Raw genomic sequence first — 22449 nt, forward strand, 5'->3', positions numbered from 1 at the left:
ACTGAAAAAGGGAAAAAGTACGATGATGAAGGAACCGTAATGATGATAACTGATACTTCGTGAAAAGTGAAGCCGAAAAGAAAGCCTAAAAAAGTGCTGCAAGACAGTGTAACCAATGAGGAAGCAACACGTGTCTAGTGCATTAAAAGGAAGTGACAGTTGAAGCGTCAACTTTGTCAGAGTATTAATGGTGACAAAAATTCCCCTTTTATGGATTCCACTTCCCAATTATTCAAACTGATGAATAAATGGAAAGTGGGAGGACTATCTGTATTGGAAAAAATTATATACATAAATGAATAATGACGTGGCATGACACGTGGAAGTATCAACAGGTTTTAATTGGCCTAAGAATTATAGACTGGTGCGGACAAAAAGAGATACGAGACAAAAGGACAAAAAGAGATACGAGACAAAAGGGAGAAAAAGAGATACGGGAACAAAAAGAGGTACGAGATAAGAGGCTCGGGAGCCCCGTCCCTATTTAAGCTTAATTACGCATGAGTTACGAGAAGAATAATGAACCTGGTCAAAGAAGAAGAGAAAGATACAGCATTTCAAGAGGAATAAATGCTGGAACCGTTAAGGAATCTTTGTATTCAATGCAATGATTATGTAATACAGCATTTAATGTCATTAAATATCCATAATAGCCTCATTATGACTTAGGTGTAACGTACATTCCCAAAGGTTCTCCAAAGAAACCTATAAAAGGAGAAATATGTAATCAGTGAAAGGGGGTGACTATTGAAATATATTCTGATTTACTAGTTTTCATATTTGAGTACTTGAAAATTCTTTTCTTTATTCATTTCTCGATTATCAGTAACCCGTTTCTTCTATTTTCTAAGTTTTGACAAAAAACCTATTTTTTGGTTAAACAGTCATAGAAACATATATAGCTATTAGCTGGTGAAAAATCAGAAGAACAAAAGAAAGAGAAAAAATAAAAGAAAGAAATAACAACAATAAGAAGAAGAATGGGAAAAGCAAGAATAGTAGGAATTGGAATGGATTATTCAGCAACAAGCAAAGCAGCATTAAAATGGGTAATTGATAATCTTAAAAAAGAAGATGATCGGATTATCATTATTCATGTTGCTTCTCCCAAAGCTGATCCTACTAATAAGCAACTCTTTGAAAACACTGGTTCCCGTATGTTAATTACTTCCCTAATTTGTTGTTAAATATTTTTAATCATATTTAACTTATATGTGTGACAGTGTAAATAGTTCTCTTACTGTTGGTATCTTTTACTAACAGTTTATAGTAAGTTATATGGCGTAATTGGTAAAACTGTTGTCATGTGATTAGGAGATTAAGGGTTCGAGCCGTGGAAACAGACCTTGTGGTCCGATCCTTCCCCGTACACCGCGCATAGCGAGAGCTTAATGTACCGGATTGTCCTTTATAGTAAGTTATATACTTTGTTTTGAAGTCATTAAATTAGAAAAGGAGGTGTGACTTGTGAGAGGTTGGTCTTGGCGGGTTTGAGGAGGGGTAGGGGTAGGCGAAAGAAGTATTGAGGAGAGGTGATTAGGCAATATGCATAATAATGCTTCAGTTTATCGAGTACATAATACTTGATAGGATGGTGTGTAGGTCGAGAATTAAGGTAGAGAGTTAATAGATCGTCGAACGGTTTTCTTTTCAGTACCATTAGTATTAGTTAGTCTTGTATTTTCTTATTCGTGGATTTCTATTATTACTTGTTGTTTCTTTCGCTTTGATATTTTACTCTCTTGTTGTTACTGCTTGTTGCTAGTGGTGTTTTTTAATCTTTTCTTGAATCAAAAGTCTATCAGAAACAACAATCTACCTTCTGAAGGTAAAGTAAGGTCTGCGTACACACTGTTTAACCAAAAAATAAATTTTTAGTCAAAGCTAGAAATTAGAAGAATCGGGTTACTGTTAATCGAAAAAGTAAATAAAGCAAGAAATTTTGAAGTAGCCAAGTATGTAAGCTAGTAAATCGGAGTATATTTCAATAATCATTTGTGTCTTGACTGATTACATATTTCCCCTTTTATAGATCCCTTTGAGAATCTTTGAGGATGCACGTTATGCCTAAGTTATAATGAGGCTATTATGAGCATTTATTAACATTAAATGATGCGTTACATAATCATTACATTGAATGTAAATATTCCTTAACGGTTCTAGCATTTATTACTCTTGAAATGCTGTATTTGTATCTTTTTCTTTAGCCAGGTTCATTCTTCTTACTGCTCGTATATAGTGAAACTTGAGTAGGGACGGGGCTTCTGAGCCTCTATCTCGTACCTCTTTCTGAGCCTCTTATCTCGTACCTCTTTATGAGCTTCTCATCTCGTACCTCTTTCTGGGCCTTTCGCCTCGTACCTCTTTCTGTCCGCACCTGTTTGTAATTTTTGGACTAATCATAACCCATTGACTATTCCACGTGTCATGACACGTCACCATATATTTATGAATACAATTTTCCCCAATACACACACTACCTTCCCAAACCCCACTTATAAAATTACACTGAGCTTATTAAATTATTATCGTAAATTAGCTAGAAAACTTATTGTCGTTGATCATCTTAAATGGATACATGGTCTAATTAAAAGGATTTTTGCATTGTTGTACAAAATTTGAACTCTTTTTTAGACTGTCATGTTTAGATAATTTATAATTTTATTGATGTATTTATTCATCTTTTCCACAGCTTTGATACCTTTAGACGAATTTAGAGAGATTAACGTGTCTAAGCATTATGGACTAAACCCTGATAAAGAGGTTCTTAATATGCTTGACACCGTTTCCAAGGTTAAGAATGTATACTTTTAAAATCATTCTCTTCTTCTTTTAATACTAAATAATTTTTTCTATAATAATTTATTATTATTTTGTAATTAATTATTTAAAAAAAAATAAAAATAGGTGACAGTGGTGGCAAAGGTGTATTGGGGAGATGCGAGGGAGAAACTTTGTGACGCTGTGGAACATCTCAAGCTTGATACTCTTGTGGTTGGAAGTAGAGGTTTAGGAGTCCTTAAAAGGTAAAGTTCATCTTTTAATTACGTTTCAAGTGATTTAAGTAAATTTTAAATTGATATTTGTGTTTAACCAAAAAATTAATTTTTAGTCAAAGCTAAGACTTAGAAGAATACGGGTTACTGATAATCGGAAAATAACATAAAGAAAAGAATTTTGAGAACGACAATGTATGAAAGCTAAAAATAAAAGCTAAAGCTATCTAGAAAGAGAATGTCCAACTTCTCACTACAACCTACGCCGGAAAATTCATCATCAATCCCTCCTAAACCACCAGACATACTACATAAACCACATAACCCACCACCCAAGACAAGGAAGTACCTCCCAATACAATTGTTTCCTACAAGGACAAATTAACACAAGGAGAACTATTCCCAATGGAACAAGCTTCATATGTCGGAACACTTTGTACACCACTGGACACACAAGTTTATGAGAATGAAGATCCCATTTTGGATCCAATATGCAAGAATTTGAAACAAATCGCTCTAAGTGAGGACGACAAACAACGTATGTACAATCCTTGGAGGTACTCGTTAATAATTAAGCTATTGCGCAAGAGATTAATGCATCAATACCTCAAAAAGAAAACACAAGACCTTTGGAAATTGATGAAAATTACCCCCTAATAGACTTAGGGGAAGATTACTACACTGTGAAGCTAATGAAAGAGGAAAGTATGATCAAAATCCTCCACAATGGTCCATGGTCATAAATGGCCATTTTTTATCAGTCCAAAAATGGATCCTAAATTTTATGGCAAACAAGGCATCCCAAAGTTGCACAGCAGTTTAGATTAGATTGCCCCAACTACCTACGGAATTCTACGATGGAATTATTCTCAATAAGATTGGAAATTGCATAGGCAAGCTCCTAAAGGTGGATGCATGCACATCGGCTACTTTGAGAGGCAAATATGCCCGCCTTTGTGTGGAATTGCCACTAAACCACCCAGTACAAACCTCCATTCTAATTGGCCAACATAATCAACCTATCTTATACGAAGGTGAGGGCTTCCTATGCAAGAATTGTGGACGGTTGGGACATACAACCATTGAATGCCAATACAAAAATGAGCCATCTGGGCAACATCAAGATATGGCCAATAAGGAAGAAGTTATCTCTGAAGAAATGATCACCAATGAATGGAAGACAGTGTACTTTCCAAGAAGAGGGAAAAGCAAGCAACCTCATTCCCAACAAGGGAGAACAATCATCCCAAATACAACAGGTAGTAGTGCACAATTCATGGCACAAAAGCCAGGTAAGTCGCCCAACTCCCCAGGCAAGGTTTTCTCCAATATCTCTGCTCAACAACACCCTTCTACTTCGACATCAGTTGCTACAATTCCCTATATTGATACACAATCAAAATTAGGTAGGGATATAACCTTAGAGCCACCAAAGCACACCGGAAAACCATACTATATTAGTGTTAATAGTTTGAGCAAAAAACCACAAGAGCCCATGGTTTTTCATAACTCAAATAAAAAAAAATTATAAACTCTAAAAATAATTTGCATGGGAATAGTGCTACTATCTCACCAAGTGGCCCATACGTGTCACAAGGAAATCCTACCATTAAAGATACAAATCTCTTAACTAACAAAATGGACAATCACCTTACTAACGGACTAATCACCTTACCAAAAGATAATAACATAACTACCTCTACTCCTAGCCAACCTGGCAACACTAATACCCAATTACAAATCAAACACTACAATCATCATACTAATGACATGCAATTTACCTCCTCTAAAGACCAATCATCCATGCACCACTTGGAAGAAGAAACTTGCCAAATGGACGTAGCATATCCATGCAAGATCTTCCAAATCTTGATATAAACACGCAAAACATTCATTCCTCTACCACTCTACATCATAAAACTACCAACCCTACTACACAAACACTCCCCTCCATATCTATAATACCCCCAAGGTCCGAAGATGGCAAGGACTCCACTGACAGTAAGGAGAAGATACCGTCTACTACAACTCTTCCACCTATCAAGAAACCCCACACTGAACAATCTTCCACCACTACCACCCCAAATCCAACCTCAACCAATAATCTACGCCCAACCTCCAAACCCTCCCAACCATGTACCCCAATCTTGGGTGGAACTGGGGCTCCAGGGGCAAGCCACCTCCTTCAACATAGGGATCAACGGCCAAGACTCCATACTCATTATCCAAAACACTCACTTTCTGGCTCAGCTAATTTCGGAGGGAATGACCCTAGCAATGAACAATTATGTCAATCAAATGTGGATGAGCAACATTCTCCAACCCCTTGCCCCATCAATAAACCAACATCTAGTTCAAAACATGCAAGAGATGTGGTACATTCCACACAACCCCAACCAACAACTCCCACAAAATCCCCCGATCAACCTACCATTCTTTGCACCGGAGGATCTAATGATGTTGAACCCCATTTTCACACCATGGACACCACAACAACACATGCAAGACCAGCCACTAGGTCCACAACCAGAACCAATGGATGTGAATCCTCCAGTGCCAAACATGCAAGGTCAACAAGGAGCTCAGGGGGAAGAAGAGGAGGAGGAAGACGACCTAGAAATACTGTTGGAGCCACTAGTGACCTTTTCAAGCATAAACGAGCTAAAAATATTAATATTCAAGGAAGAGCTAGACAAGAAGTGTATCTTCAGCTGCCCAACGACACTCTACAAATGCTCCTTGGACATCCGTCCTCCCCACGATCCCACAGTAGGCAAGAATGTGGTAACCCTAGTCCCTTCCTTGAGGAGAAATCCAAACAACATCCTAACAATGAGCTCAATGATACAGCCTAGTAATATAATCGTTTGGAATGTAAGGGGTGCAAACAATTATAATTTCACTAGGCATTTTCGTGAAATGATAGATACACATAGACCTAGTCTAGTTGCATTGCTTGAAACAAAAATGGATAGCCATATTTCACTCTTGGAGGGTTACAACTTTAACGAAATGGTGGAGGTCCCAGCTGAGGGAAATTCTGGTGGAATGGTGCTTCTATGGAACACGACTATAGTGAAGGTATACAACTTCACAAGAAATGGCCAATCCATCCATGCAATGATAGAGGTAAACCTAAAAACCTTACTTGGCTTTTTTCTACTGTTTATGCTAGTAACTACATTGACAATAGACTGTTATTATGGGAAGATTTTAGATATAACTATGAAAAGTATAAGGGTCCATGGCTAGTAACGGGTGATTTTAATGAGATAACAAACTCCACGGATAAATTTGGTGGGAGACCTATTAATAAAAAAAGAGCTAAATCTCTCTTGGATTGTTTTGAACACTGCCATTTGATGGACCTTGGGTACAAGGGTTGCAAATATACTTGGTCCAACCACCGTAGAAAAAATAGGGGCCTAATAATGGAAAGACTAGATAGGGTTTATGCTAATGATACTTGGTTACATGAATTTAATAAAGTCACTGTGACCCACCTCCCAAAGTTACACTCTGACCATAATCCCATACTTGTTAATATTAATAACAAGCTTAATAATAATAACTCTAGACCTTTTAGAATAGAAACTTTTTGGTGTTCTCGTCCAGATTTCCCAAGGCTAGTCCTACAAAGTTGGAAAAATAGGGATATTTTAGAAGGTACGGTTCAATTTCAAAAAGATGCATTGGAATGGAAGAAGGAGACCTTTGGGAATATTTTTTTAAAAAAAAGAATCCTTCTAAAACGTATAACTGGAATACAAAACTCCCCTAATTACCAACACAGTCAATTTCTTAGGAACCTTGAAGTTAATCTCATCAATGATTACGACTATATTCTTAAAATAGAGGAGGACTATTGGAAACTTCGATCTAGGATAAATTGGCTAAATAATGGTGATGCAAATACTAGATACTTTCATACACAAGCTACTAACCGGAGAAGGAAAAACAATATTGTCTTCTTCAAAGACAGTAATGGTCGCTGGATTGAAAATCAAAAGGATATCATGGATCATGTGTCAAATTATTTCCAAAACATCTTTACTACTTCTCATGTTTTAACTACATGGAAACAAGTAACTGATACTAGCCCTAATTTTAATAAATTAGACTTATCTTGCCTTGACAAACCACTTAGGAATTATGAGGTGAGAAGAGCTATATTCTCTTTCAATCCCACCAAATCACCTGGACCTGACGGACTTCATCCCTTCTTTGTTCAAAAATTCTGGCCTACCCTAGGTCATAAAGTTATCAATTTATGTCAAGAGATTTTCAGCTCAAGGAAAATTCCTGCTGACCTTAACAAGACTTATGTCTGCTTAATTCCTAAATTCAACAATACAAACAAACTATAAAATTTCAGACCTATTAGCCTTTGTAACACTCTCTACAAAGTAATCACCAAAATAATTGCTAACAGACTTAAGCCTTTCCTTAATAAATTGGTTAGTGAACACCAAACTAGCTTTGTCAAAAATAGACGACCTAGTGATAATGCCATCATTATTCAGGAAGTCCTCAAACGTTTTAATACAAAAGCAAGGAAAGGAAATTGGCTCCTAAAGCTAGACCTGGAAAAGGCATTTGACAAATTGGAATGGTCGTTTGTTTACCAAGCCCTAAGATTCCATAAATTCCCTCCAAATATTTCCACTCTTATTCTGAATTGTATTTCTTCTACGGCCATCTCAATCCTTGTTAATGGAAATAAGACTAGGGTTTTCAACCCTTCAAGAGGTATTAGACAAGGGGACCCAATGTCACCCTACATTTTCATTTTATGCATGGACATGCTTTCAAAAAATATTGAATATCAACTTGACACTCTTCGATGGGATCCTATTCTATTAAAAAGACAAAGCCCACCCCTATCCCACCTTTGTTTGCGGATGACCTTACCCTAATGGGAAATACAAACAAAAAAACAATCACCACTATGAAGCAAAACTTGGATATTTTTTGCCAGTTATCAGGTCTAAATATTAACAAGGAGAAGTCTAAATCACTTCTATCTCAGAATTGCTCCAAAGATATGTGTGATTGGACCTCCTCCCTGTTAGAAATCAAGGTCAGTCAGGGTTTTGGTAGATACCTAGGTTTCCCTATGAGTGGCTCCCCTCCTAAGCATAAAGACTATTTACCTCTATTAGAGAAAATGAGAGCCAGGTTAAATATTTGGAATGCTAATTGGCTCAATATAGCTGGTAGGTGTACCCTAATTAAATCCACTCTTAACACAATCTCTAATCATCAAATGCAATTGTCAATGCTCCCTAGTATAACACTCCAAGAAATTGACAAAATTCAAAGGGATTTCCTATGGGGTACTACCACTGAAAGAAAGAAGATTCACCTAATTAATTGGGATAAGGTTACAATGCCTAAAGAGATGGGTGGACTGGGTATCAGAAAAGCTAAGGATAAAAACCTTGCCCTACTCACAAGTTTAGTATGGAGGTTGCTTAATAGCCACTCTTCAACTTGGGTACGTGTTATTAGTAGTTGTTACAAACTTTCTCAATCGATTAACAACACCTCTCACACCTGGAAAAGCATCCTAAAAGGTTGGAAATATTGTAAGGAAGGCATTAGATGGCCAATAGAGAACAATCCTAATATGTCCATTTGGGACAAAAACTGGATTCCAAAGTTTGGATCCCTAAGCATGAATGTTATAGGACCCCTCAATAAAAAGAAATGTGAGCTCACCCTAAGAGATATTAAGAGCCAGAATAAGTGGAATATGTCTCAAATTTCCTTTAGTCTCCCAAGCAATATCCTCAATAGCATACACTCTCTTACGACCTCCAAAAGTCAAGGGAACAACATTGTTTGGTCGATTAACACTAGTGGTATATTTACAACCTCTTCTTGTTATAAACTTATTGACAATAGAACTTGTGATAACTATAATTACACGGGATACAAGTTTGATTGGATATGGAAGTTAGAGTGCCCTAGGAAAATTCAATTTTTTATATGGAAATGTTGCCACTCCAGGCTACCCACTAGAGAATACCTAGGGAAAATAGGTGTCAACATTGATACAAATTGCCCTATCTGCAAAACAAACGAATCCCTTCTTCACATCTTCTGGGAATGCCAAGTAGCTAAAACGTTTTGGGCATCTATAGGAGTTCCCTTTACCAACCCGAGTCCTCAAGAACATTGGGTCAATTTCCCAAGGGACAAATCCCCTCAAACTCAAAACATCAATACGAGCTAGGAAAATGCCTTTCCTTTTGCCTTATGGTCTATTTGGAACACTAGAAATGATAATAATATCAATAACACTGCCAAAAATATAATCACTACTAAAGTTTTTAAGCAAGTACAAGAGTACCAATTATTAGCCACTAAAAAACAAATTGTTACGTCCAGTATCAAAATTAAAGTAAAATGGCACCCTCCCCCTAAAAATTGGTACAAGATAAACATAGATGGTGCTTTCAATGAAGAAAAAATGCAGGGTGGCATTAGTGGAGTCATACGAAATAACAGTGGAGATTGGATACTGGGGTTCAACGCTAAATGTGAATGTACCTCACCTGTACATTCGGAGTTACTAGCCTTTCGGCAAGCTTTGCACATAGCCATGCAGGGAAACTTCATTCCATGTGAAATTGAAACAGATGCCACGGAGGTAATACGTTTTCTTGAAGAGGACTACCCTACTTACAAGAATTTGCTTGATGAATGCAGGTACTTAATGAACAAGCTAATGGAGATGGGGGAGACCAGGCTGAACCATAATTTTTGTGAAGGAAACAAGGTGGCACACATCTTAGCCAAGGAAGCTTTAGTACAATCAACCGTTAGTATAACTAGTTTTCTAAAGAAACCTCCTCATTTTGTGGAAAATATGTACTACAACGACAAGGAGGGTAGGAATAATGTTAGGGAATGTTCTTTGTCGGCATGTAATATTTTGGCATCACTTGGAAACGATAATGCCCTAAGTGGCATAAGACAATTATGTAACCATGATAGCTCAACGGGACATGTCCCTTAGGGCAATACATGGGTTTAGTATTTTTATTAAGTAATATAATCTATCCTTTATCCTTCAAAAAAAGTATGAAAGCTAAATAATTAGAGTATATTTCAATAGTGTTTCGTGTCTAAAATTGTGTGTTCCTTTCCCTTTTATAGCTATTTTGGGAATTCAGACCTTACCTTTGTCATAATAAGGTAATTATGAGAAATTAATGACCTTAAATGTTACGTTATGCAATCATATACATTAAATACATATTCTCTAACGTTTCTCGCATTTTAATGCGCATTGAATGTTGTATTTGGGCTTTTATTTGCTGTCAGATTCATTCCTTTGATTCTTCACGATCTTTGACCTTTAAATGTCTTGAACGAGTACGAGCATTGAATGTCTTGTATGACTGCTCGCATCTCTTTTGTTCAACTTGCTCGTGTCTCTTCTGTTTAACTTGCTCGTGTCTGTTGCTGCTCGTACTTATTGAACAACCTTAATTCTTTGACTGTTTGACCAGTCCACGTGTCATGACACGTCATCTTTAATATGCAAAGTAAATTTTTCCCAATACAGATAGTCCCCCCCCCCCCACTTTCTATTTATTCGTCAGTCGAATATTTGGGAAGTGGATTTCATAAAAGAACAATTTTTGTCACCATTAATGTTGTGACAAGATTTACGCTTCAATGGGCACATCTATTTAATGTTCTTCGCACGTGTCAACTCCTTATTGATTCTGCAACTTGCACCCCTTTTTAAGGCTCTTTTTTACAGCTCCACTATTCACGAAGTACCAGTTACTATTATTGTGACTCTTCCATTACTGCGTTTTCACTTTTTGACGGTTGCTTATAAATATAGTTTTACTTTCTAACTTTTACCACACAAAAAACTCTTTCGAACATTCGAACTGTGCAAATCTTTATTCTCTTCATCTTTTTCCACATCATGTCTTCTTTAAACCCTAACCCTAGAAAAGCCCCTGCTTTAGAAAATTATCCCAATGCCCCTGTCAGACATAGAAGGGGTGGAAGACTTTGTAGTTTAGGGTCTTCTCGCGGTGGTGGTTCTGCCGGGCCTTCTTCTAACCCTAGTTCTTCTTCTAGAACCAGGGGTTCTTTTACCCAGAGATCATCTTCTAAGGGCAAGGAAACCTCTGAACCACTAGAAGAGTCTTTGGTAGAGGAAATAGTTCCTAACAATTTTTCCTTTCACCTTGATAGACAATCACTTCAAAGCCAAATTGAAGGTCTAGATCGTGCTGATGCTTTCCCCACTTTGGTTATAAGCTTTTAGCTCCCATAGTTCGTAAAGATTGTCATTGGAAAGATGATTTTCCCATTGTAATCCCTAACCCAAATCAAAGGATTACTTCATATATGACTGGAATTTCTTTCGTTTATACATACCCTTTTACTCTTGGGTTTAAACTAGCTATCGACCCTGTGATTCTTGATTTCTGTCGTTTTTTCAAGGTTTGTGTAGCACAGATTGGCCCGTTGGTGTGGAGGGTTGTGGCTTGTTTAAGACACCTGGCTAACTTGGCAGATGTTAATTTTACCTTCCCTCACTTAATTCACCTCTACTACCCTAGGTTATTTCGTAATGGTGTTTTTACCTTAGTGGCTAGGAGTAAGAGAGTGTTGGTAAGTCCGGAAGATGACAAAGATCGAGGCTGGTATGCTCGATTTGTTGCTGCCCCCATAGTTGATTTGGTGGGTGAAGGAAATGTTCCCTTCCCTGAGAAGTGGAATTTTGCACGTAAGTACCTTACCCTTTCCTGTACCTCTTTCTTTCGAGTTTATTGATTTCTTTAAGTCTGTTTTCCTCTTCTCTTTTTTTTTTCTTCTTTAGCAACCATGGGAGTTGTGGAGAACATTCCCAATTTTCGTGGTTGGGTAGATAAATTGTTGAAGGCTGCACCCATGGAGGCTAGGACTTGGAAGTGTATCTCCAGTATTTATGGTTGGAGAGTGAAGACTCACGGTAAGAGTTTCTATCTTCCTCGTATGTAAAAATTCATTGTTCTAAATTTCATCCTTCTCTTTTGTCATGATTTGCTATTAGAGGCGTTACTGCTGATAAAGTTGCGGCCTCTCATCTAGGAACTCAACTCTCCTTGGAAAGTGCTCAAGATATTCTTCTGAAAAGAAAAACTGCATATGATGATAGCTCCGATGAAGAAGATGAAGGTGGCTCGTTGATGACAAGGCCAAGAGTTAGGAGACGTATCGTTTCTGGCGAAACTGAAACTTCCCCTCATCTTTCTCCTGCCGTTCCTGTTAACCTTGTCTCTGATGATGATGTTGCCACCCCCATGACACTCGTGAGTCGATTAACCAGCTTTTTGTTAGTGGTTTTGAAAGTGGTGAGTTAGGACCTGTTTTAGATGAACCTCCCTTGTCTTCCTCTTCAACTCTTGTATCTTCAATTCCTTCCCTTCCTTCTTCTATCGTGTCTTTGATTCCTTCCTTACCTGCTCCATCTGCTTCCGTACCTGTTTCATCTGCTTCCATACCTCCCTCTGCTGGTTTTACTTCTTCCACCTCTCCTCCTTCTACTGCCCATACTACAGAAGTGGGTTCCTCAAGTAGAAGTATTGCTATGAGGAGCGTGACTATCGAAGTTCCTGCCAATAACAACCTCTTGAGGAAGTCTGGTCAGGCAGATGTTTGGCTCGAGCCTTTAAAAGGCCCAATTGAAAAAGAAAAAATGAATAGCCATAGTTGTTTGACTCTGATGAACGACATAGTTCATTCCACCTTGAAGGTATGTCCCTTTCCTTACTTTGCCAGAAGAATTTTTTTTTTTTTTAAAAATTCTAACTTTCCTGCCTTATCATTTTCAGGCCAACCTTATTGGTACGGAGCTGATGAGCAGAGTTTCCTTATTAGAGAAAGTGGCACGTGACTCTGAAAAAGCTATTCTTAATTCGGAGAGGGCTGGTCGTGAATCTCATTTCGAAGTAGCTACTTGGAAGGGTTCATTTGACAGTGCACAAATCACTATTGAAGATTTGCAAGAGAACAAGAATAATCTGGAACGGCAGGTGAGAGCCTTATCCTCAGAGCTTTCAGTCATTAGGGCTTCTTCAAGTCAAGTAGAGTGAGAGAAAGAGCGTCTTGAGGCTTCTTTCTCAGAGCAATTGACTAAAGAAAATGAGGAAATTAATGAGTTGAAAGCTCTGTTGAACCAAAAAGAAGTTTATGCCGGGGATCTTATGCAGAGTTTGACTCAGGCACAAGAAGATTTGCGGGCTTCTGAAGACAAGGTGCAAGCCTTGGAAAAATCTCATGCCTCTCTCCAAGCCTCTTACAACTCAGCCTGGATGAAAATGAAGGTCTCAAGAACAAAATTGTTGCTTGGGAAAGAGACTATGAAATTCTTGAAGATAAGGTTGCAGTTGATGTGAGCTGGGCTTTTCTGAACTCTCGTCGTGATGCCTTAGTTGAGGCTAGTCAAGAAAATTTTAATCTGGAGTCAGAATTAGCCAAGGTAATGGAGACCATTGAAAAGGCTCAGCAACCACTGGACTTTCCTTCACCCGCGCTTGAAGTTTTCGAAGCTGAAGTTCCCGGAGTTAATGCTCCCGTGGGTGATGTTCTCGGAGTTGATGCTCCCATGGGTGAAGTTCCAATGAGTGAGGCTCCCTTGGTTGAAACTTCTGCAGTTGAAGTCCCCATGAATACTGAAGCTGCCTTGGGTGACGCACCTTCTTCAAGCTCAACCGTGCCTCTTACTGCAAGTCAAGTTGACGTCCAACCCACTTCTGTTGATGATGTTATTCCAGTTGAGCCCGCTGATGATCCTACTTCAGTCCTTTCTTCTTAATGAAAAAAATGTACATTTGTTTTAAATTCCCTTTTTGCAGGTACCTGTTTGGAAAACAATGTTTAGAGTTCTTGGATTTTTTTTTTGAGAATTTCTGTAATCAAACCCTTGGCTATCACTTGAGGGTTGATTTTTAGAAGTACAAGTCCCCAAGTCTTGTTATGGGGCATTAAACAATTCGATGACTGAGTTTATACTTAGTCTCTAGTTTTGAATATTAAGAAGTTTTTATTATCATTAAACTTCCGTTTATTCTATTCTTGCCTTTTTATTTTTAAGGACTTAAAGAATAGTTTGCATTTTTTTTCTTTGAAAAATGCTTCTGTTAACCTCATGACTAAATAACATGAGTTTTATAAAAGAGGGCCCTTTTATATTTTGACACTTAATGAAGAAGACGTCTCAACTTCATAATGGTGTTATCATACGATAAAAGAAATAGGAACACACATGTTTTTTGCAACAACTTTGACAAGCTTTTATTTTTGAACCTTGACAAGTTTTGAGTAATACTTTACATTTATTTGAATTACATCTATAACTTTCTCGTAACTGTTTTTCTTGTAACAGATTTATACAAAAGAAAAACAATAAATACAGGGTTTTTCCTTCTAACCCGTATTACTACATAGTCTTTATCCTAACCATTTTGGGGTACATGGGTCCCTTTGGCTCCAGAACATTAGGAAGAGTTTGAGAGGTGACTCCATTGTTCTCATGGGAAAGAATACTATGATGAATGCCATTGTTCTCATGGGAAAGAATACTATGATGAATGCCATGACTTCGTAACCTTCACTCCATACTTGAGTCTTCTAGTCTTGATTTTCTAAATCTTCCTTGCCTTTTTATACACGTGACTGTATATGTGTATGTAGTCCCCCAAGTGTTTGAGTGTTGAAGTATGAAGCCTCGAGCACTTGATAGTCTCCTTCATCACCTGGTCCTTTTCCTAAAAAGGAAATACATACGGGACTCAGGGGTGCGATTATAGATGAAGACTGCTTAACCCGTGTATATCTCTATCAGAATAATTGTAACCCTGGGCTAGGAATTTTAGTTTATTCCATTTGGTCTTACAGGTCGTGACTCATCATGTAACACGAGTTAACATTTTGCCTATCATCTAAAATCGTTAGTAAAATTATAATGATTGAAAAATATAATTTAACATGTTGATACCTGACCGTGGGTTTTCCCTTAGAAGTAGTATCTCTTCAAATGAACTGCATTCCAATGTGAAGGAAGCACCTTCCCGTCCATTGTTTCCAACTCGTATGCTCCTTTTCCTGCAATATCTCAAACTTTGTAGGGTCCTTCCCATGTTGGACTTAGTTTACCCGCGTTGGCTGCCTTTGTAGATTGAAAAACCTTTTTACGCACGAGTCCCCAATTTTGAAATATCTCAGGCGTGCTTTCCTGTTGTAATACCGTTCTATCACTTGTTTTTGTGCTGCCATTCTTATCAATGCAGCTTCTCTCCTGCCTTCTAACAGATCCAAATTGACTCGCATTTCCTCATCATTTGATTCTTGTGCTGCTTGAGAGAATCTTATGCTTGGTTCTCCTATTTCAACCGGGATTAATGCTTCAGCTCCATAAACCAAAGAGAAGGGTGTTTCACCTGTGCTCGTTTTTGTCGTTGTGCAATATGCCCGTAAAACTCCGAGTAACACTTCAGGCCAATTACCCTTTGACTCCTCTAACCGTTTCTTTAAATTGTTGATTATGACTTTGTTCATTGATTCTGCTTGCCCATTACCCACTGGGTGATAGGGTGTAGACGTAAACCTTTTGATTTGCCAACTCTCAAGAAACTCTGTGACTTGAGCTCCGATAAATTGAGGTCCATTGTCGCATACGATTTCCTTTGGTACACCAAATCGGCAGATGATATTTCACCAAATGAAATCCTTTACCTCCTTTTCTCGCACCTGTTTAAATGCTCCTGCCTCTACCCATTTAGTAAAATAATCAGTAAGTACGAGAAGAAACTTTACCTGTTCTTTTGCTTGAGCTAATGGTCCTACTATATCCATTCCTCATTTCATAAATGGCCACGGCGAAATGACAGGATGTAATAATTCTACCAGTCTGTGCATATTGTTGTCGTACTTTTGGCATTTGTCACATTTAGCCACGAAGCTTTCCGCTTCTTCTTCCATTTTAGGCCAATAGTACCCTGCTCTAATCAAGGTTCTCACCAGTGATCTTCCTCCTGCGTGATTCCCGCAATGCCCCTCATGTATTTCTCTCATCACATACTCCGCTTGAGAAGGTTCGAGGCATCTTGCTAAAGGACCACCGAACATTTTACGATAAAGGTTTCCCTGTTTTAAATAGTAACGAGCACCCTTTTTTCGAAGTGCATGCGCTTGCCTCTTGTCATCATGGACGGTACCGTACTGTAAAAAAGCAACAATTTCGTTCCTCCAATCCCAAGTTAAATTATTAAAATTTACCTCATTCTTATCAGGTTCGAGAACTGAATGAAATAAATGTATAACTGAGGCGTTTGCATCACTTACCACATCAGCTGCAGATGCGAGATTGGCCAAGGCATCTGCTACACCATTTTCATCCCTTGATATTTGTATGATCTTCCAGGTTTGGAATTGCTTTATCAGTTCCCTTACCTTTTCCAAGTACTGTTGCATCCTTGCTTCCCTAGCTGTGTAAGTCCCCAGCATTTGATTAACCACGAGTTGCGAATCACTCTTGATCACCACTTGATTTATACCAAGTTCTCGTGCCAATTCTAGACCTGCAATGACAGCTTCATACTCCGCTTCATTGTTAGTTATAGAATGACATTTAATAGCTTGCCTAATAGTTTCACCCGTAGGTGGTACTAAGACGATTCCAAATCCTGCACCTTTTACGTTAGATGAACCGTCAGTGAATAAGGTCCATGTTCCTGGATTAGCCCCATTAAGTTTTTGTACTTCCTTTTCTGCTTCTAACTGCATCCCTTGGCTAAAGTCAGCCACGAAATCAGCTAATATTTGGGATTTTATTGCTGTTCTAGGTAGATACATGATTTCATATTCACTTAGTTCTATGACCCATTTAGCTAATCTTCCTGACAATTCATGCTTATGCAATATATTACGTAAGGGGTATGCAGTTACTACAACAATGGGATGACATTGAAAATATAGTCTTAACTTTCTAGATGCCATGATTAAAGCAAGTGCTAGTTTTTTCAGTTGTGGATACCGTGTCTCTGCATCTAACAAAGATTTACTAACATAATAGATAGGAGATTGTTTACCTTGTTCTTCTCGAACCAAAACTGCACTTACCGCGACTTCCGAAACAGCCAGGTAGATGAAAAGTTTCTCTCCAGCCTTGGGTTTTGCTTGCAAAGGTGGATTTGATAAGTATGTTTTCAAATCCCTAAGTGCCTGTTGACACTCCTCATCCCACTCAAAATGATCCTGCTTCTTGAGGGCTGAGAAAAATTTGAAACACTTTTCCGATGATTTAGAAATGAATCTTCCCAAAGCTGTGATTCTTCCGGTCAATCTTTGAACTTCTTTCTTGTTCGAAAGTACATCAGGGATTTCTTCGATAGCTTTAATCTGTGCAGGATTCACTTCAATAACATGATTAGAAACAAGAAAATCTAAAAACTTACCTGATGCCACACCAAATGCATATTTCTCTGGATTCAACTTCATATTATATTTTCGTAAAATTTTAAACGTGTCAGACAGGTGTGATATATGACCTTCTGAATGCTGAGTCTTAACTAACATATCATCTATATACACCTCCATGGTCTTACCTAAATGTTCTTGAAACATTAGGGTAACTAACCTCTGATACGTTGCACCTGCATTCTTGAGACCAATGGGCATTACCTTATAACAGTAAGTCCCCATATCTGTTATGAAAGAAGTTTTTTCCTCATCTCCTGGATCCATCTTAATTTGATTATAGCCTGAATATGCATCTAAAAAACTTAATAACTCATGCCCTGCAGTAGCATCAATTAATTTAGCTATATGCGGTAAAGGGAAAGAATCTTTTGGGCAGGCTTTATTAAGGTATGTGTAATCTACACAAACTCGCCACTTCCCGTTCTTCTTGGGAACCACAGCGGTGTTAGCTAACCAGTCAGGATATTTTACCTCACGAATTGAGCCAATTTTCAGTAGTTTTTAAACTTCTTCTTGAATCACCTTATTATTGAAGGTTCCTTGTTTTCTTTTCTTTTACTTGACTGGGGGATATGATAGATATTCATTCAATTTATGGGTCATGACTTCCGGTGGTATTCCTGTCATGTCAGAATGGGACCAAGCAAAACAATCTACATTAGCTTTAATTCAATCAGTTTACGTTTTACCTCCGGGCTAAGATTAGCTCATATATACACTTTTCTCTCGGGCCAATGTATAAATAACATAACGGCCTCCAACTCTTCTATCATTGTTTTGATGTTCTCGTTCTCCTCCGGTTCTTGAATTGTATCAGGTCTTGAATCCACATCTATTTGCTCTTGTTCAGATGAGGTTGATACCGTGTTACCCCCACCTGAGTTCTATAATTGCTATTTGTCGCCACTCTTAACAGTTGAATCGGCAACGGAATTGATGCTTCTAGAAGTTTGTTGATTGGCTCTGATTTGACATATCCCCCATGGTGATGGAAATTTAATAACTTGATGTAAGGTTAATGGAACAGCATCCATGTCGTGAATCCATGGCCTCCCAAGGATCATGTTGTAAGCCATTTCCATATCTATGACTTGAAATTTGGTATCTTTAAAAACGCCTTCTGCGAACGTAGTAAGCATTGCTTCTCCTTTCGTTACAACACTAGAATTGTCAAATCCCAACAAAGTATGTGCTTTTGGAATCAATTTATCCTCTACTTGTATCTCGCGCAATACTCGTATCAAAATAATATTTACAGAACTACCTGGATCAATCAAAACTCGTTTCACGTTAGTGTCATGTACAAGTAAAGATATTACTAGTGTATCATTATGTGGAGTCAGGAGACCCTCGGCGTCTGCATCGCTGAATATAATATTCTCTTCTTCCAGTACATGTCGCAACCGCTTCCCATGAGTGATTGTAATTTTGGAAGTTTTATTAGTTGCGGTATAGGAAACACCATTGATATCTTTGCCCCCACTTATAACATTGACAGTTCTTTTGGGAGAGGGTGGTTTCGGAGGCTCCTGCCTGTTCTTCATATATGCTTGTTTACCTTTTTCACTGAATAACTCAGTGAGGTACCCCTGTTTAAGCAAATGATCAACTTCACCTTGCAAAAATCTGCAATCTGATGTTTTATGCCCGTGGTCATTGTGAAATTCACACCAATGATCAGGATTTCGTCTACTCGGATTTGATCTCATCTCCTTCGGCCATCGTACCTTATCTCCCATGCTTCTCAAAACAGCTACGAGTTCTGAGTTGCTCACGTTAAAACTGTAACCACCAAACCTTGCTTTTAGACTTCCATTCTCGTCTCGTGACCCACGTGTATTTCGATCGTTTCCAAACCTTGATGAGGAGCCTGATTCCCTGTTTCTAGGTTTGTGATCGTACCTTTGATTATATTGCCTTGATTGTGAGTCCTTTCCCGCAGGTCCCATGTAAAGTTCTTACCTATTTTTACCGGATCTCTTTTCATTTTCTACACGCCTTGAGCTTTTTTCTTCTGTTTTATGTTGTAAAATAATGTCTTCTTCAATCCTCATCTTGGTACTATATCTGTTATAGACATCATTTCACATTATTGCTGGAAATTCTCGAAGACTTTCCTTAAGTCGTCTCATGGCTTCTGAGCTTTTCTCATTCAAATTACTGGTGAAGGTAATGGCTGCCCAATTGTCAGGTACTCGTGACAACATCATTCTTTCGCGCTGGAATCTATCCACGAATTCTCTGAGCAGCTCTGAATCTCCTTGCTTGATTTTGAAAATGTCTTCCATTCTTTTTTCAACTTTTTGTGCTCCCGTGTGTGCTTTGATAAATAAATCTGCAAGCTCAGCAAAAGAATTTATAGAATTTTCAGGTAAGAGAGAATACCATGTTAGAGCCCCTTTAGTGAGCATTTCACTGAATTTTTTGACCAAGACTGATTCAATCTCTTGCTTAGTCAAATCATTGCCCTTGACTCCTGTTGTAAATGCAGTAGCATGATCTCGTGGGTCTGTTGTACCATCATACTTCAAAATATCGGGCATTTTGAACTTCTTTGGAATTGGGAGAGGGGCGGCACTTGGCTTCCATGGCTGTTGAGAATATTTATCTATATCTACTCCTTTGATCACAGGTGGTACTCCAGGTATTTGTTCTATGCGATCGTTTTGTTCCTTAAGCTGTTTCTGCAATGTTAGTACTAGATTTTGTAAATCAGAATTAATTGGATTACCTGGGTCTTCCTCCTGTGTTTCACTGGGGGTTCCACCGCTGCCTGAATTAACCAGTCCAGAACGAGGGTTCTCCAAAGTATTGTTGTTTGGAGTAGGTGTGGGTGGAGCAACAGGTAATTGACTAACAAAAGCTTGTAAAGCCTTGTTGACCTGAGTAGCGATAAGCTTTTGTAAAGCATCATCCATAGCTTCAGCATTCTCAAATTGACCTCGTTCTTCTGTGTGAGATCTTTCAGGAGTGCCTTCACGAGATTGTCGAGGTGAGTCTCGTGGTGTTTGATCTTGAATAGCATCATTTTGTGGATCTCCCTGATTTTGTTGATTGATTGGGTTTCCTTAGACGTTGTCATTGTTGTTCGACATAGTTGATTCCACAAGGAAAATCAAGTTGAGATATAATTGATTATCAGATTCCCGGTAACGGAACCAATTTGTTTAACCAAAAAATAGATTTTTACTCAAAGCTAAGACTTAGAAGAATACGAGTTACTGATAATCGGAAAATAATATAAAGAAAAGAATTTTGAGAACAACAATGTATGAAAGCTAAATAATTAGAGTATATTCCAATAGTGTTTCGTGTCTACAATTATGTGTTCCTTTCCCTTTTATAGCTATTATGAGAATTCAGACCTTACCTTTGTCATAATAAGGTAATTATGAGCAATCAATGACCTTACATGTTACGTTATGCAATCATATACATTAAATACATATTCTCTAACGTTTCTCGCATTTTAATGCGCATTGAATGTTGTATCTGGGCTTTTATTTGCTGTCAGATTCATTCCTTTGATTCTTCACGATCTTTGACCTTTAAATGTCTTGAACGAGTACGAGCATTGAATGTCTTGTATGACTGCTCGCGTCTCTTTTGTTCAACTTGCTCGTGTCTCTTCTGTTTAACTTGCTCGTGTCTATTGCTACCCGTACTTATTGAACAACCTTAATTCTTTGACTGTTTGACCAGTCCACGTGTCATGACACGTCATCTTTAATATGCAAAGTAAATTTTTCCCAATACAATTTGATTATTTCTAGTGTAGAAAATTGTCATTTGTCCTTTTTTCAGAATCCATCTTAACTTTTTTTTGGTGGTGTACAACTAATCACATGTACTTAAATAGTACCCTAAAAAACGAGGCAGACCTTAAACAACCTAGTAAAATCTTGCTAGTGGAGTTTGGGGAGGGTAGAGAGTACGCAGACTTTACTGCTACTTCGCAAGAGTAGAGAGGCTATTTCCGAGACACTCTCGGCTTAGAGACAAAAAATCTGTAACAACAACAGAAACAGTAAAAATAATATTAACAACGTGAGAGACAGCAAATATATAGAAAGGGAATAACACAAATAGTATGCAAAAGTATGAAACATAACATAAACCGCTAGCAGTCCTAGACAAACACAAGCGGTCCATTACTAGAGAAATGATTAAAAAAATATTTTATTACATGGTTAATTATTTTTTGTTTTCAAGTTATGTCATTAAGAAAAATATACCATAAAAGAATGGGGCTAAATTTACAATTTGACATACTTTCAGGGTGTTACTTGGAAGTGTGAGCAAGTACGTGGTGCATAATGCATCTTGTCCGGTCACAGTTGTGAAAGGCAGTCCTCAACCTACAAAGGCCTAAGATTGTCTGGCTTCCAAAATAAAAATATAATTTATTTAATTACTTTGGATAACATTTCATTTTTCCAGCTGGTACATTATCCTTTTTGTCGAGAATCTATCGAAAACAAATTTTCTAGGTTCGTGTGCAGGAGTAAAGTCTGTATACGCACCATCCTTCCGATACCCTGCTTGTGAAATTACAATAAACATATTATTGTAGTACTTTACCACTGTTTGCTTTTTGTGTATTTTGTTGGGGTGTGAATCACATTCATAGATATTATGTGGTTTTTTGTTTGAGTGGGGTTAATGGAAAAATTTTATTTTGTGTTTTCATACAACTGACACTAGTTGTATGAGTAAAAATGGCGCGTGGTAGTCACTATTGAAAGTGGTATTTATTTTTTATCCAGCAATTTTAATGTTAAGCAAAAATAGCCACAACTCTATTAAAATTAATATAAAAAGATATTTTTGCCCTTTCTTCCATTGCTTTTCTTCTCAAACCCTCGCTTCTCTCTAAACTCGGAACTCCGATTGAGATATCTTACAGCTTTATAAGCATGGTTAGATAACCAGAAACAGGTTAAAAGAATTCTAA

The 22449-nt window shown here is 37.9% G+C and overlaps 1 protein-coding gene across 1 annotated transcript; it reads left to right on the forward strand.

The window, feature by feature from the left end:
- On the forward strand, positions 981 to 21867 carry LOC109227607 (universal stress protein PHOS32-like). The gene is made up of 4 exons (XM_019392806.1): positions 981 to 1155; positions 2693 to 2802; positions 2908 to 3026; positions 21774 to 21867. Exons 1-4 carry the CDS (start codon positions 981 to 983, stop codon positions 21865 to 21867), a joined length of 498 nt encoding a protein of 165 aa, XP_019248351.1.

This window comes from Nicotiana attenuata, chromosome 6 (assembly GCF_001879085.1).
Source record: "Nicotiana attenuata strain UT chromosome 6, NIATTr2, whole genome shotgun sequence".
Lineage (NCBI taxonomy): Eukaryota > Viridiplantae > Streptophyta > Magnoliopsida > Solanales > Solanaceae > Nicotiana > Nicotiana attenuata.

What these genes read in the sequence shown, in the direction of transcription:
- LOC109227607 (XM_019392806.1), top strand. Translation starts at nt 981, where the DNA reads ATGGGAAAAGCAAGAATAGTAGGAATTGGAATGGATTATTCAGCAACA. An exon ending in CCGTTTCCAAGGTTAAGAAT is followed by an intron (nt 2,803 to 2,907) that starts GTATACTTTTAA and finishes AAATAAAAATAG; the next exon opens with GTGACAGTGGTGGCAAAGGT. An exon ending in GGTTTAGGAGTCCTTAAAAG is followed by an intron (nt 3,027 to 21,773) that starts GTAAAGTTCATC and finishes ACATACTTTCAG; the next exon opens with GGTGTTACTTGGAAGTGTGA.